This window comes from Trichechus manatus, unplaced genomic scaffold (genome assembly GCF_000243295.1).
Source record: "Trichechus manatus latirostris isolate Lorelei unplaced genomic scaffold, TriManLat1.0 scaffold00009, whole genome shotgun sequence".
Lineage (NCBI taxonomy): Eukaryota > Metazoa > Chordata > Mammalia > Sirenia > Trichechidae > Trichechus > Trichechus manatus.
Window position 1 is genome coordinate 13,662,140 of NW_004443945.1, and position 13,486 is coordinate 13,675,625.

Below are 13,486 nucleotides of genomic sequence, written 5' to 3' on the forward strand. Positions count from 1 at the left end.
TGTATATAAAATAGACTTGAAGTAGTTCATTAAGCATTGTTCCTCCTTTATTTTCTTAGAATTTTTATTCCATCAAAATTGTCACCATTTCTTACTTTTGTGTGTTTGCATTTTTTAGTTCTTATTCTGAACTCAAAGGCTTAGCACATTGTTCATCCTGTCTTATACTCCTGTTAAACCTAATAATTTAGTTGTGGCCTTTTTAATTGAGACATATTATTTTCTAAATTGCAGTTAATTAGCTTACAGGTGTAAGTTAGCAACATTTTATAATAGTGTACAGCACTGTAGTAAGATGACTTTTTTTTTAAAAAAACTTTAGGTTTAAGTACTGTAACATGGCATTTTGAATCTTCTATTAAGGAGTAAAAAATAATTGACACATTTCCCTGGAAGAGCATCTTGTCTGTTGATACTTTTATTTTTAATCCTATAGTTCTCAGATCTTCCAAATAAAGAATCTGAAAGCAAATAAAGCTTAAACCAATTATTTAATAGCAGTTGATTTTTTTTAATAATGGAAAGTTACATGAATAAAGTAGAAGGGACAAGTGGTCTTTTGCACTTTTCCCATGTGGTTTTAATATTATTTTATGGTTATTCACTCTCTTGTTAAACTTATTTAAAAGATTTACCAATTTGTTTGACTCAGTGTTATAATTACTTTTCTGTGTTTCACGTGAAGAAAGGAAGGAAAGCTTATATTTTAAGTGATAATGAATCCATCAGGGTTTCTAGGATTTCAAAATATAAAAATAGAATGTAGTGTGAACCCAAGAAACTATTCTTTAAAGTAAGAAAGAGAGTGGGAAATACAAGACTTGAGTCTATTTTTTAAAAAAAAGAACACATACATTAATTAGTACAGGATACTATTAATTTTTAAAGCTGTCGCCTGCCTTCAGAGAGTTTATTATGAGACACTTAAGCTTTGGAATAGAACGCTTCCGTTCAGTTTTAGAAAAGAAACTAACGGAGGTATTATAATTTTTATGTATTATAATTACATGCGTGATATAAGACTAAGGTGCGCCTGACCCAAGCCATGGTGTTTTCAGTCGCCTTATGTGCATGCAAAAGCTGGACAATGAATAAGGAAGACCAAAGAAGAGTTGACACCTTTGAATTATGGTGTTGGCAAAGAATATTGAATATACCACGAACAGCCAAAAGAACAAACAAATCTGTCTTGTAAGAAGTCCAGTCAGAATGCTCCTTAGAAGCAAGGATGGCAAGACTTTGTCTCACTTACTTTGGACGTGTTATCAGGAGGGACCAGTCCCTGGTGAAGGATATCATGCTTGGTAAAGTAGAGGGTCAGCAAAAAAGAGGAAGACCCTCAACGAGATGGATTACACAGTGGCTACAACAATGGGCTCAAGCATAACAACATTGTGAGCATGGCGCAGACCTGGCAGTGTTTTCTTCTGTTGTACATAGGGTCGCTATGAGTCGGAACCAGCTCAACAGCACGTAACAACAGCAGTCTTATCTTTCTTATTTATAATGTTTTATTATGTAATAATATATTTTATATCAAAGATTTCTATAATATTATATAGTTGTAACATTATATAATCAATATTTATTAAACTATATATTTATAGAAAGCTTTTCTTGTATTATATTTTATATTACATTATTGTACAAAAGCCCGTCAGCCAGTGAGCAAACTGAACTTGAGATTTTACTTTACCAATAGCCCAGTTTAAGTAAGGGGGTGATTAAACCACAGTATTAGAAATACAGTACCCAGAGCAAAACAGATGATAGTTCTTCTTTATTCCTCTCTTAAACATACTCAGAGGATTATGTTTATTTCTGGGTACCACCCTTGACAAGGATACTAGGAGACTGGAATACTCCCAGAAGAAGATGGTGAGCATACTGAAAACTATGTTGTGTTAGTTTCCTAGGGCTGCCATAACAAATTAACACAAACTGGGTAGCTTAAAACAATAAGAATTTATTCTCTTGCAGTTCTGGTGGCCAGAAGTCAGAAATCAAGGTGTCAGTAGGGCCATACTCCCTCCAAATCCTCTAGGGGAAAGTTCTTGCCTCTTCCAGCTTCTGATGGCTCCCAGTGTTCCTTAGCTTGTGGCAGCTTAACTGCTTCTCTCCAAGTCTCTGCCTTCAGCTTCACATGGCCTTCTTTGCTCTGTGTGTCTCTGTGTCCTCTTCTCATGTTATAAGGAACTATAAAATGCAACACAGAAAAGCAAAAACTGGTGATGATTTTGATCATTGGATTTAGGGCCAGCTATAAATCTAGGATGATCTCATCCTGAGATCCTTAACTAATTACATCTGCAAAGACCGTATTTCAAATAAAGTTCCTGGTTTGCATGAGTTTGGGGGGAAAAGGGAGCCACTATTCAGTCTACTACACATGTGACAGGTGATAGAGAGGGCTTAGGAAATAGTGAGCTCCAAGGCCAGTTTATGTTGGCTCAAATGTTGATTTCTGCCTTATCCCTTTTATGCTTCCAACAAGCTTCAAAAATTAATTTTTTTCTCATTCAGGAAATTAAAGTATCCTTCCAATCTTAACCATCTTTAAGAATACTACCACTTTTTATTAGTCACCCAGCCTTCTCAGCTTTTTCCCCTTCCATATCCCTTTTATCCTTAGCCTTCACTTGATGCACTTATTGCCATTCAGCTCTGTGCCCTTATCATCACACCCTTAAGTATACATACATTGTTATTATTAAAGGTAGGTTCTAGAATGCTGTTTATAAAACCCTTTTCTTTGTTTTTTTTAAACCCTTTTTTTTCAATTCTAAAGAGACTAAGATGTAGTTAGGCCTGCTTGCAGTTCCTAGATGGATTTCTAGCAAATGGGAATCAGTTTTTAGAAACTTTAAAACTAAGTGTACTCTTTCATCTGTGTCATTATATGATTCTATATCCTTTCTCTCCATGTTAATATAGGACCCATAGGTATTTTCTTTTTCCCCAAAAATAGACCTCTTTGGTCTTAATTGAAATTCCATTGAGAAAGCTGCCCTTTACGCTGATGATTATTCCAGGTGGCATAGGAAGCTCCTCAGTGGGCAGTAGTATACCTGATGTTCAAAAGCATTGCTTCTGAAGCCTATTGCCTGGGTTTGTATTCCAGCTGTGACATTTACTAGCTTTGTGAACTTAGGAATGTTACTTAATTTCTCTGTGCCTCCATTTTTTTCTCATCTGTTAAATAGAATGAGAAAAGAAAGTACCTGATATGTAGTAAGAGTTCAGTAAATGTTAGCACGCTTGTCACTTTGATGATAGTCACAGCCTTGAACTTATGAACCATAAACTTACGACTTGCAGCAGAAATCTCATCCTTCACACTGTTCAGCATACTTAGCCTTTAAGTTTTCAAACTCCTGTCTTTCTAAATTAACATTGGGCTAGTAGATGATTGATTTTCGTGCTGTCATCTAACTGCGTATTCAAATTTTTCCATGTCTCAATACTTTTTATAGCTTGCATAAGGCACAATATTTTCTATATATTGCTTGATTCACTTGTTAATCATGTAGCTATCCAACAGTCACCATTTGATTTTCTGTTTTGGAGATATTTTTTAAAAAACATACATTTATTTCCATTGGAATCAAACCCTTCTTACTAGCATTTTCAACTCTTGGAATTGCTTTTGTACTTATCAGCCATAATGGAATTAATAATGTTTATAAAACATTCTATACTCTGAAAAATGAAATGAGCAAATGATAATGACTACCATTGACCATAAATGCTATCATTTGCTTATGAACAGAGTGAACATGATTTTGTTCCATAGTGAAGTTTTCATAAAGTAAAATTTTATAGAGGAGCCTCTGTATTTGCTTTTTAGCTGATTGCTTTATCTCACCGTTTTCTCTTCCCACAGATTATAACAGTGCAAAGTAATCTTTACAAAATATTTGGATCACATCACTTCCTTTCATAGTAGCCCACCTTGACTTGACCAGTGCCTGAGGAGTTGTTTTAACTAGTTTGGAATGTGCTCTTTACTCTGGCTTAATCTACTACTGTTCTGTAGAAGAAATGCTTCGTTATAGTCCAGTATGGGCCTTTGTTTCTGTTTAACGGTACCACATGTACGTATGACAGTTTATTTAAAACTACTTTGAATGTGCAGTATGTCATTCAGTACTGAGTTGTCTTAATGCTCTCAATCATTGTTTATGTTTGTTGAATTCAATTAACAAGTATACATCATTTTTACAGAACTAATTTCCATGAGAGCATGAATTCTCTTTACTTTTTTGTGTCCTTCATGTGTGTCCCAGGTAGTTAGATGGTCAACTAACATAGCTGATTTTTACTCTCATTGCAGTCTTATGACTTATTAAAACCAAAGGTACAAAGATGCCAGGTCACTTTCAGTCTCAACTGCTTTTAGGCATAAAGTGTCAACTCTTGTCAGTTTTGAAAAGAAACTTAGTTCTTCATCTGTGGAGCAGGAAATTGTACTTTTCCTTTTTGTTTTACAAGTACTTCAGCTCTAATCATAAATTTCCTTGCCTACCTCTTTTTTCAGCCTTTAGAACCATAAAATCTCAGACTGGAGGGCAGTTTATTTAATACTAATTTGAAGGCATCCTCTTTCATGTGTCCTCTAACTAGAGGTTGTTTGAAAACTTCCTGTTTTTTAGATAACTGTTTTAAAGATAATAGGTATGGTGCATTAATCTAGTTTTTAAACCATAGTTCCATGCTTTTCTTGGAATTGTTGAAATAGTAGCAGAATGAACATGAAGTCTTGATCCTTTCTCAATCAGTTATGCCCTGTTTTCTAAACTAAACAGTAAGATCTTTGTATTTTAACCGAAAAACTGATACCATCTTATTAAGAACTCCATCAGAGAATCACTACCTATTCATTCTTCAGTTAAATCTCCCTTTCTTAATTGACAGCATCCATGATAAATTAAAAATTACTTAGTTTGTATTTAGTTTAACCTTTTAGTGTAGCTTATTCTTGTTAGATGCTGTCAACTCAGCCCCCGACTCATGGTGCCCAGTCCTGTGTCATTCCTATGATAGATTATGGATTGGACCATTATGATCCTTAGGATTTTCATTGACTGATTTTCAGAAGTAGATGACCAGGCCTTTCTTCCTAGTGTGTCTTAGTCTGGAAGTTCTACTGAAACCTATTCAGCATCATAGCAACATGAAACCTCCACTGACGGACTGGTGGTGGCTGCAGCACTACTAACACTATAATAATATAGTATGTTGTCTGTTATTTTTCATTCTAGATGTCTTGTACACTAGATCCACTGTAAATTAAATAGGCTTATTGGGACTAGTCAGGTAACTTAATCACTATATACTACTATGAAGAAGATGCCATCCAACTTGAGAGTTACTGTCTCTTGAATAAACATTAGGAACCCCTTTAAATTTGAGGGTTTCTATTTCCGCAGTCATGGGAAATGTATAAAAAGTAGGGAGATGTTTTGATATCATGTAAAACACTTGAATGTTTGTTCATAAATAAAGATACTGACCAGAGTAAATTATATAGGTATGTTTCTTGTAGATATTTTTGTAACGATAACAAGTACTAGTAAGGAAAAATACTTTTTGGAGAACAAAAGATTAATAATTGTAATTAAGAGATATTTTAAGGATGCAAAATTAGCAAAAACTGAAATACAGTTAGTCATTTCTGCCTTAATGCCCCATATGTGTTCCTGGAAAACCTCACGTTCTGCAAAATTAAACACTAAAATAACACAGCTTATGAGAAAAGTAGGGTTGATATGGACCACTTAAAATTTATGTAACTTTTTAGGTATAGCCCTAAAAAGTAAAATATCAATCCAAATATTAACACAGTCAAATATCCTCTGACATTTGTACCTTGAGTTAGTCCATCCTTTGCAGCCATATACCTTGGAGTTTATGCATCCTCCTTAAAGACATTTGCTCCTAACAGAGACCAATTTAATCAGAACTAAAAATATAATTCAGTGTTATCCTTCATCAGTCAAGATGGAGATTGGCTGGTTGGTTGGTTGGTTGGTTGGTTTTATAGCAGGGAAATGCTTTTATATCTTCATATGTACTTACAGCTTCCCAAGATAGCTTAAAATAGAGGAAAGCCACAAGTTTCTTTCAGCCAGTAAAGTAACTGCTTCTTTGCAATGGAGGAAGATTTCTATAGTATTTTTATATTTTTCCTTAAACTGTGAAAACTTCTGCCTCTTATTATGTCCAGTCATTAATATTCTGGGAATAAAACCTTATACATCTTTACCTTATACTGACAAGATTCCTCTATTTGCCAGCCACAGTTAAGCTAATTCTCATTGAAGAATTAATTGTACTTAAAGTAATACGTACAAGCAATAGAGAAGATACGGGTAGAATGAATGTAGGTAAAAGAAAGTCAAGTTTGGTATATCCTAGATTAGGGGCATAGTCAAAATCTAGAAAACAGGTTCAAACTTGCAGAACCATTTAGTTTAAAACAAAGAAATTCATTACTAAAGCAGAGTTCTCTGAGTGTGTTCCCCAACCCATCCCTACTCCAGCTTCTGCATATGCCAGATAACCAGTCAGTTGTGGCAGTTTATCATTCTTTCCAGAGCATAGTGATGCCCAGCACATATTAAATGATCACTACCCTCTTTCCCACTTAACCTGAACTCAGTCCTAGTAGTACAGCATTCTAGACAATAACTACCAACCAGCCTGATTTGGCATATAATGTGAAGTTATTCATTGACCGTTCACTGTAATCCTTTAAGTCCTTTATCAGAATAATAGTATTTAATCATTGCAACACTGTATGAGCCTAGGTAATCTTTTAATCCTCATTTATAAGTGAGGAATGGAGACTTAAGTATTATCAAATTGATCACAGTAATAAAACCTATTGCTGTCGAGTTCTTCAGACTCATAGTGACCCTATATGACAGAGTGGAACTGCCACATAGGGTTTCCAAGGCTGTAATCTTTATGGAAGCAGACTGACACATCTTTCTTTCACGGAGTGGCTGGTGGGTTCCAACTGTTGACCTTTCGGTTGGCAGCCAAGCATTTAACCACGGTGCCACCAGGGCTCTTTGATCACAGTAATAAGCCACCTCAAACATTTTATGTAAAAAGACATAAAATGAATAACAGTAGTATAAATGTAATAAATTTAAGAAAAAATGATGTTACAGTTGGTGGTAGGCACTTGAACTAAAGTGTTATGATGAATTAGGTAAGGGAAGTCATTATAAAGTACTGAAATAATGAAAAAATAGAGGACTCAGAGGAAGCCAGTTGGAAGATTGGGACACATGTGTAGGAGATACAATAAACTTTGATTCCCCAAGAGGTGGTGAGGGCAGCCTCACTTTCTGACTCTCAAATTTCTGTTTGTAGTCTCTGTGAGACCTGGCTTTACTTTATTTACTATCCTTTAATATGTTTGAGGTTGCCTGTGGTATTCTTGAAGTAAATTTCCTTTTTACTTGAATTAGGTGAAATGACTATTTCTTCAATCAAATGTGATACCTAAGACAATAAAGATTCAGAATATAGGATAAAGAGAAGAATTGGGAAAAGACAGTTCTGATGCTGTTGAATTTGAGATTGGCATGTCCGGTGGGCATTTGACTATGTAAAATCTTTAGGTTAGAGATTTTAAGCTCATGAACTATATTTGAAATTGTAGGCGTGAACGAGATCTTCCATAGAGAGTGAGAAGAGCAGAAGGTTTATGAATGCACCATGGACACCAACATATCAGGGGCTGGTTGAGGAAGGAAGAGCCGGTGCTAGAAAACTAACACAGAACAGTCAGAGTTGGGAGGAGAACCAGCAAAGTCAAGGTGGTGCAATATCAAAGAGGAAAGAAAAAGCAGTCTCATATACTCAAGAAGGATCAAGTACTGTGGGAACTGAGGAGTCCATTGGATTTGACAGTGAGGTCAGTGATGGCCTTTGTGTCACCAGCATGGTTTCTGTGGAGTTAACAAAGTATTTGAAGTCTGATTTCAGTGGGTCAAAGAGGAAATGTGAAGTGAGAAGATAAGTTAAAAAAAAAAAAAACATTGATGTGTCCCGATGAACTATCAGAAATATAGTGGAATATATCATGATGATGAGGGGAAGAGGTGCATGATTTAGGACTGAAGTAGACCTTATAGAGATATTCAAATAGCAACCTCTTAGTTTAATATTAATACATGTGGAAACCAAAACCCAAAAAGGTTTAGTAGTTTGCAACTATAGCAAACCCAGTAAGTGACAGACAGAGCAGACTGGCATTTAGCTAGATCTTCTGTTGCCAAATCTACCAGTATGTATAGGCAAACTCTTAACCTAAAACAGAGGGAAAATTCTTTTAATGGTTTGTAATGCTAATCTGGAGCTCTGGTGGCATAGTAGTTAAGAGCTCCTCTGCTAACCAAAAGGTTGGCAGTTCAAATCCACCAGCCGCTCCTTGGAAACCCTAGGGGACAGTTCTATTTTGTTGTATAGGGTTGCTGTGAGCCAGAATCGACTCGATGGCAACGAAGGTTATGCTAATCTTTTTTAAGCATTTGAATTTCTTCTTTCTGAGATACAAGGTTATAAGTTGTGATTGTTCTACAGTATCGTTATTTATATGCCCAAGGTATGGTACATGCCAAAAAAGTGTGAATAAAAAGCCACTGTCTGGCTCTGAAACCAAATGCCAACCTCAGTCATGTTGGCGAATGTGAAAAATTAAATCAATGTATATATTCATAATCAATTAAGGGAGAAACTTTATAAAAATATAGTTTTGTTTTTGGTTGGGAAGACTCATTAAATTTCAGAATAATGTTATAAAAGTACTTATGAATTAGAAATGTAAAATGCTGATTGTTAAATTAGCTGTTCTTATTTATGGGTGGTATGTCTTGTCCTTGGACAGTTGTGTGAAAATAAAGTATTCACAACATGTATTTTTGAGCAGCTATACCAAAATGGAGCCCTGGTGGCACAGTGAGCAGCTATACCAAAATGGAGCCCTGGTGGCACAGTGGTTAAGTTCAAATCCACCAGCTGCTCCTTGGAAACCCTGTAGGGTGGTTCTACTCTGCCCTATAGGGTCGCTATGAGTCGGAACTGACTCAGTGGCAGTGGGTTAGGTTTGGTTTGATACCAGAATATAACTTTTGTTTTTGGTATAAGAGCACCACCTATAGGTTTCTGAGAAATTTGGAAAAAGAATTTTGAAACAAAACCTAATGAAATAAAAACCTAATAAAATTCTTGCTAGTTTTTTTTTGCCCATAGTTTATAAATTTATTTAAAAGTTAACAATTTTCTCCATTGTCATATAAAAAAATCTCATCTAGTTTTTTCAGCTATATCTCACTGCTGTTAAATCAGCTAGTAAGTATTTTAGTACTTATATGCTGGTATTGTAATTCAAAGTTAAATACAATTTTTAACTAAAAATTGTAGTATTGTCTCTAATGTAGATGAATCTTTTAATGAAAATAAATAGTTTTCTACATTCAGGGGCGATAATTGGTTTTACCTGTTTATTTGTATGTTTATTTATATCTTCATGAACTTAAGAATTCCTTTATTATACTACTACAGTATGCTTTGGTGAGAGATAATAAAGAAAAAGATCTTATAAATAACTCAGGGTATCTTTTTCATTACATTACTACGATAACTCATTAGCGTAGGTAGAAGCAAAACTCTGGCACTTTCTTGTTAATAAGCTCTTAAAACAATTACACTTGGATAAATTTAGTCTCAAAAGTATCGTTTATTTAAATTTAATTTTTTGTAAGGGAAATTGACAATTAGTTTTTTAACAATTAAAAAATTGGAAGCTTTGGCTTTGCATGCAATGACACATATGGTAGGCCCTTGATATATATCTTTGTATTCTATGCATGAATCTCTATATTCTATGAGTGATTTAAAACAAGATCCTTTTGGTAATATTCCCTAATTCTAGAATAGACCCATTTTAGACATGAACTTTTTTCTGTAGTAGAATATACTTTTAAAACCTTGATTGCATGTTTTCTTTAGGGTATGGGTTATTCTACAGAAGTAACGATTGACTCTTTAAGCAATATAGCTTACTTTGTTTTGGTCATTAGAGATAAAAATACTTTTCTAAATTACGTACTATATTTCTCAACATTCTTAACTTGTATTGAACAGTCTGTGTAATCTCTTTTGGCTGTCTACAAATTGAGTTACCTGATTTTTAAACTAACAGAACTCAAATAGCGTGGAAGTCCAGGTCATGTGTTGAACCAGGCACATTGTTTGCATCAATTCATTTATTCATTCAACAACCCTTTTAGATCAGTATGTCTCGTAACTAATTTTTTCTAATATAATGCAAGTCTTCTCTTACCTTTTGGAAGATAGGCAGTAATGTGTACTGAACTCTCATGGTTTTTTAGTTCAGTATGTACTCATTATTTTTCTGTAAATTGCATCTCACTTCTAATAACTGTGTTTGTGTACCTCTGGCAGCTACTTTCCTCACATCTAATTTGCTACTTCTCATCTTTCTAACTTTAAAATTCGGTAATCTAATTTGTTGAAATAGTACTGAGTAAGAGGTTCTAGGATTTTAAGTTCTACTGAAGGCTGAAGTATTTATCACATAATTTTTGTAGCCTGGTGACTTTTTTTTTTTTGATTGGGGGAGAATAAACTGTCAGATTGTCAGCTGAATTCTGGATAGGTAAAATGTTAACTGTTTTACAGTGAAAGTTCAAAATAATACAAGGATAATAATCAAGGAAATTGTTGATAGTTTATTCTGTATGCATAAGTATTTTATTCTGTGATATTCAGATATCATATAATATTTTAATCCTTGGCTATTTCAAGGCTTTATTTTTTAAATAATTCAGGAATTATAGTCCTGTAATAAAGCTTAGAAGTACTAATGAACAGATTTTGAAGCTATTTTGCAATAATTTTGAGGTAGTATTTTGCTCACTTTATTCAAGCATCCACTAACTTCTTAACAAAAATTACAATCCAGCAATTTAAGGGCATATTTATGTGCTTTCTCTTTATATTTCATTCAGAAGACTATTTTCTTTCATTTAAACTGTCCTAAATGCAGTATGGTGTTCCTAAGGATCTAAACGTAGTAGTTCAGTAAATGTTGAACTTTAGGTAGTTTATAATATAGAAAACAAATTTAAAGGGTGAGTTTTGAAAATAGATAGTTCAATTTCTATGGCCAAAGCTAGCAATCCTGACTCTTAAAACTGTTACTCAAAGATCCAATTTGAAAACATCTATGCCTGCCCTGCTGGTGTAGTGGTTAAGAGCTCAACTGCTAACCAAAAGGTCAGCAGTTCGAATCTACCAGCTGCTCCTTGGAAACCCTATGGGGCAGTTCTCCTGTGTCCTATAGGGTCTCTATGAGTTGGAATCGACTCCACAGCAGTGGGTTTGGTTTTTGCTTTTTAGTACACCTGCTCAAACTGTACTTAATTAGGATAAGAGACTTTGACTAAAAGGGGGGAAAGAGCCTCTCTCTTTAGAATAATAGAAACTCTTTATGGTTGATAATACCACATTTTATTATATATGATTTGATGTCTGAAGTTGATTTTTTTGTTTTGTTTTGCTTTTAATGAACACTGATTTACTTAATGCTGTGTTTTAAAATATAATAATTAGCCAAGATTGCTTTGGCTATCTTCCAGCTTGTGGAGAGACTCCAGAACAAATTCGAGCACCAAGTGGTATAATCACGAGCCCAGGCTGGCCCTCTGAATATCCTGCAAAAATCAACTGTAGCTGGTTCATAAGGGCAAACCCAGGGGAAATCATTACTATAAGGTAATTCCGATAATTTTCTGTATTATTATATATTATTTTATTACAAAATATAAGTTCAGTTCCCAAGTATCATTATTAATGCATGCAGTAATTTAAAGAGAAGTTTTTCGGAAAATGTAATATATTATACCTATCAGTTCCATCTTACAGGTAAGAATAATGGCCCATCCTTTACCTACTATTAGTAGAGTGTGTGTTTTGAATATTTTCTAATGGTAGGTTAGCACTGAGCCACCGACATTATTCTAGCCCACCTTTGAACAAAAGGTACACATTTGCAAAATGGCTTATTAGGATCAATACTGTAATCACTGGCTATGGGACAAACAAACAAAACTCACTAATCTACTTGGGGATCTAGCCCATGACTTTAGTCTCATTAGTAGAGTTCTCTACCTAAATGAGTTTAAAAATATAGATCTATGTCTATGTCTATATCTATGCATATAAAACTTGAAACAATAATAGATAAGTACTATGTCTGGAAAAATCTTTTTTATAACTTTAAACAAAAGAACATTTGTTAACAATACAAAGTGAAAGGCATTCTTGGGGAAATAACCATGAGTTTAAGATTCTAAAATAGATGTGATGTAAATAAGGAAGGTTAAGATTAATTATAGAGTTCCGGCAAAATGGCACTCTAGGCAGAAGCACCATGCCGTCCCTCCACAGCAAAGATCTGAAAAACTAAGCCAAACAGAGAATACAACAATCCTGAAATCCTAAAACATCAAATGAAGAGATAAAGAACTCAGCCAAGCACCAAATGGAGTGAGAAAACTGACACAGAACGGAGAGCAAGGAGAGATTCATGCAAGGGCCCCTACCAGCTAACGCAGCGCGGCTCCACCATCTTGGACTCTTATCGGAGACCAGCAAACGGGGGAACGAGAAAGCAGCCTCACGGAGAGTCCAGTGGAAGACAAAACAACCGGTAACTTGCGGTGTGCACTTTCCCACCCCCCACCCCTCTTTGCCCCGGCTCGGCCTTCTCTGCTTCCCGCGGCCACGGTCTCTTGACCGGGAAGCGCTGGCTGCTTGGATTCCACACACCCAAGCGGGCGGCTCTCTGGGTGCCATTTGTTGGCTGCTAGTGTTGCTTTTTCTTTTCTGCTTCTTTTAATTTCTCACTTGCCTCTCGCCACTTAACCGTCCTTTCAATCAAGTGCCTGGCTCCGTGTGCCACTTTGCTTCTTCCTGAGGGGCTGCAGAGCGCCGGCAATTTGTGATATATGCTTTCCCACTCTTCACCCTTCTTCACCCACACTCAGCCTCCTCTGCTTCCCGTGGACACAGTCTCTTGTCCAGAAACACCAGCCCGCACTAGCTGGCTCTCTGAGTGCCATTTGTTGGCTGCTGGTGTTGGTTTTTTGTTTTTGTTTTTTTCCTGCTTCTTTTGATTTCTTACTTGCCTCTTGCCGCCCCCCCTCCTTTCGCTCAAGTGCCTGGCTCCGTGCGCCATCTTTGCTTCTTCCTGAGGGGCTGCGGAGATCCATTCGAGTGTGGAGCTCTTCCCGGTCTGGGCTACCGCACTGGTGGGATCCTGGGGCTTTTGTTCGTTTGTTTGTTTTGAATTGTTTGCTTGTTTTCTTTTCCTTTTCTTGAGTTGGGAGCCCTTTCTGGCCAGGCGGAGCTGCATGGCAAGGAACTCCCCTTCAGCTTCCACAGA

At 35.8% G+C, this 13,486-nt stretch overlaps 1 protein-coding gene across 2 annotated transcripts in view; it reads left to right on the forward strand.

The window, feature by feature from the left end:
- LRP12 (LDL receptor related protein 12) overlaps positions 1 to 13,486 on the forward strand; it is a 76,254-nt gene that overhangs the window by 35,817 nt on the left and 26,951 nt on the right. For both annotated transcript variants that reach the window (XM_004370703.3, XM_004370704.3), the window contains one exon: positions 11,679 to 11,814. In XM_004370703.3, coding sequence (XP_004370760.1) covers positions 11,679 to 11,814 — 136 coding nt within the window. The remainder of the gene's footprint in view (positions 1 to 11,678; positions 11,815 to 13,486) is intronic.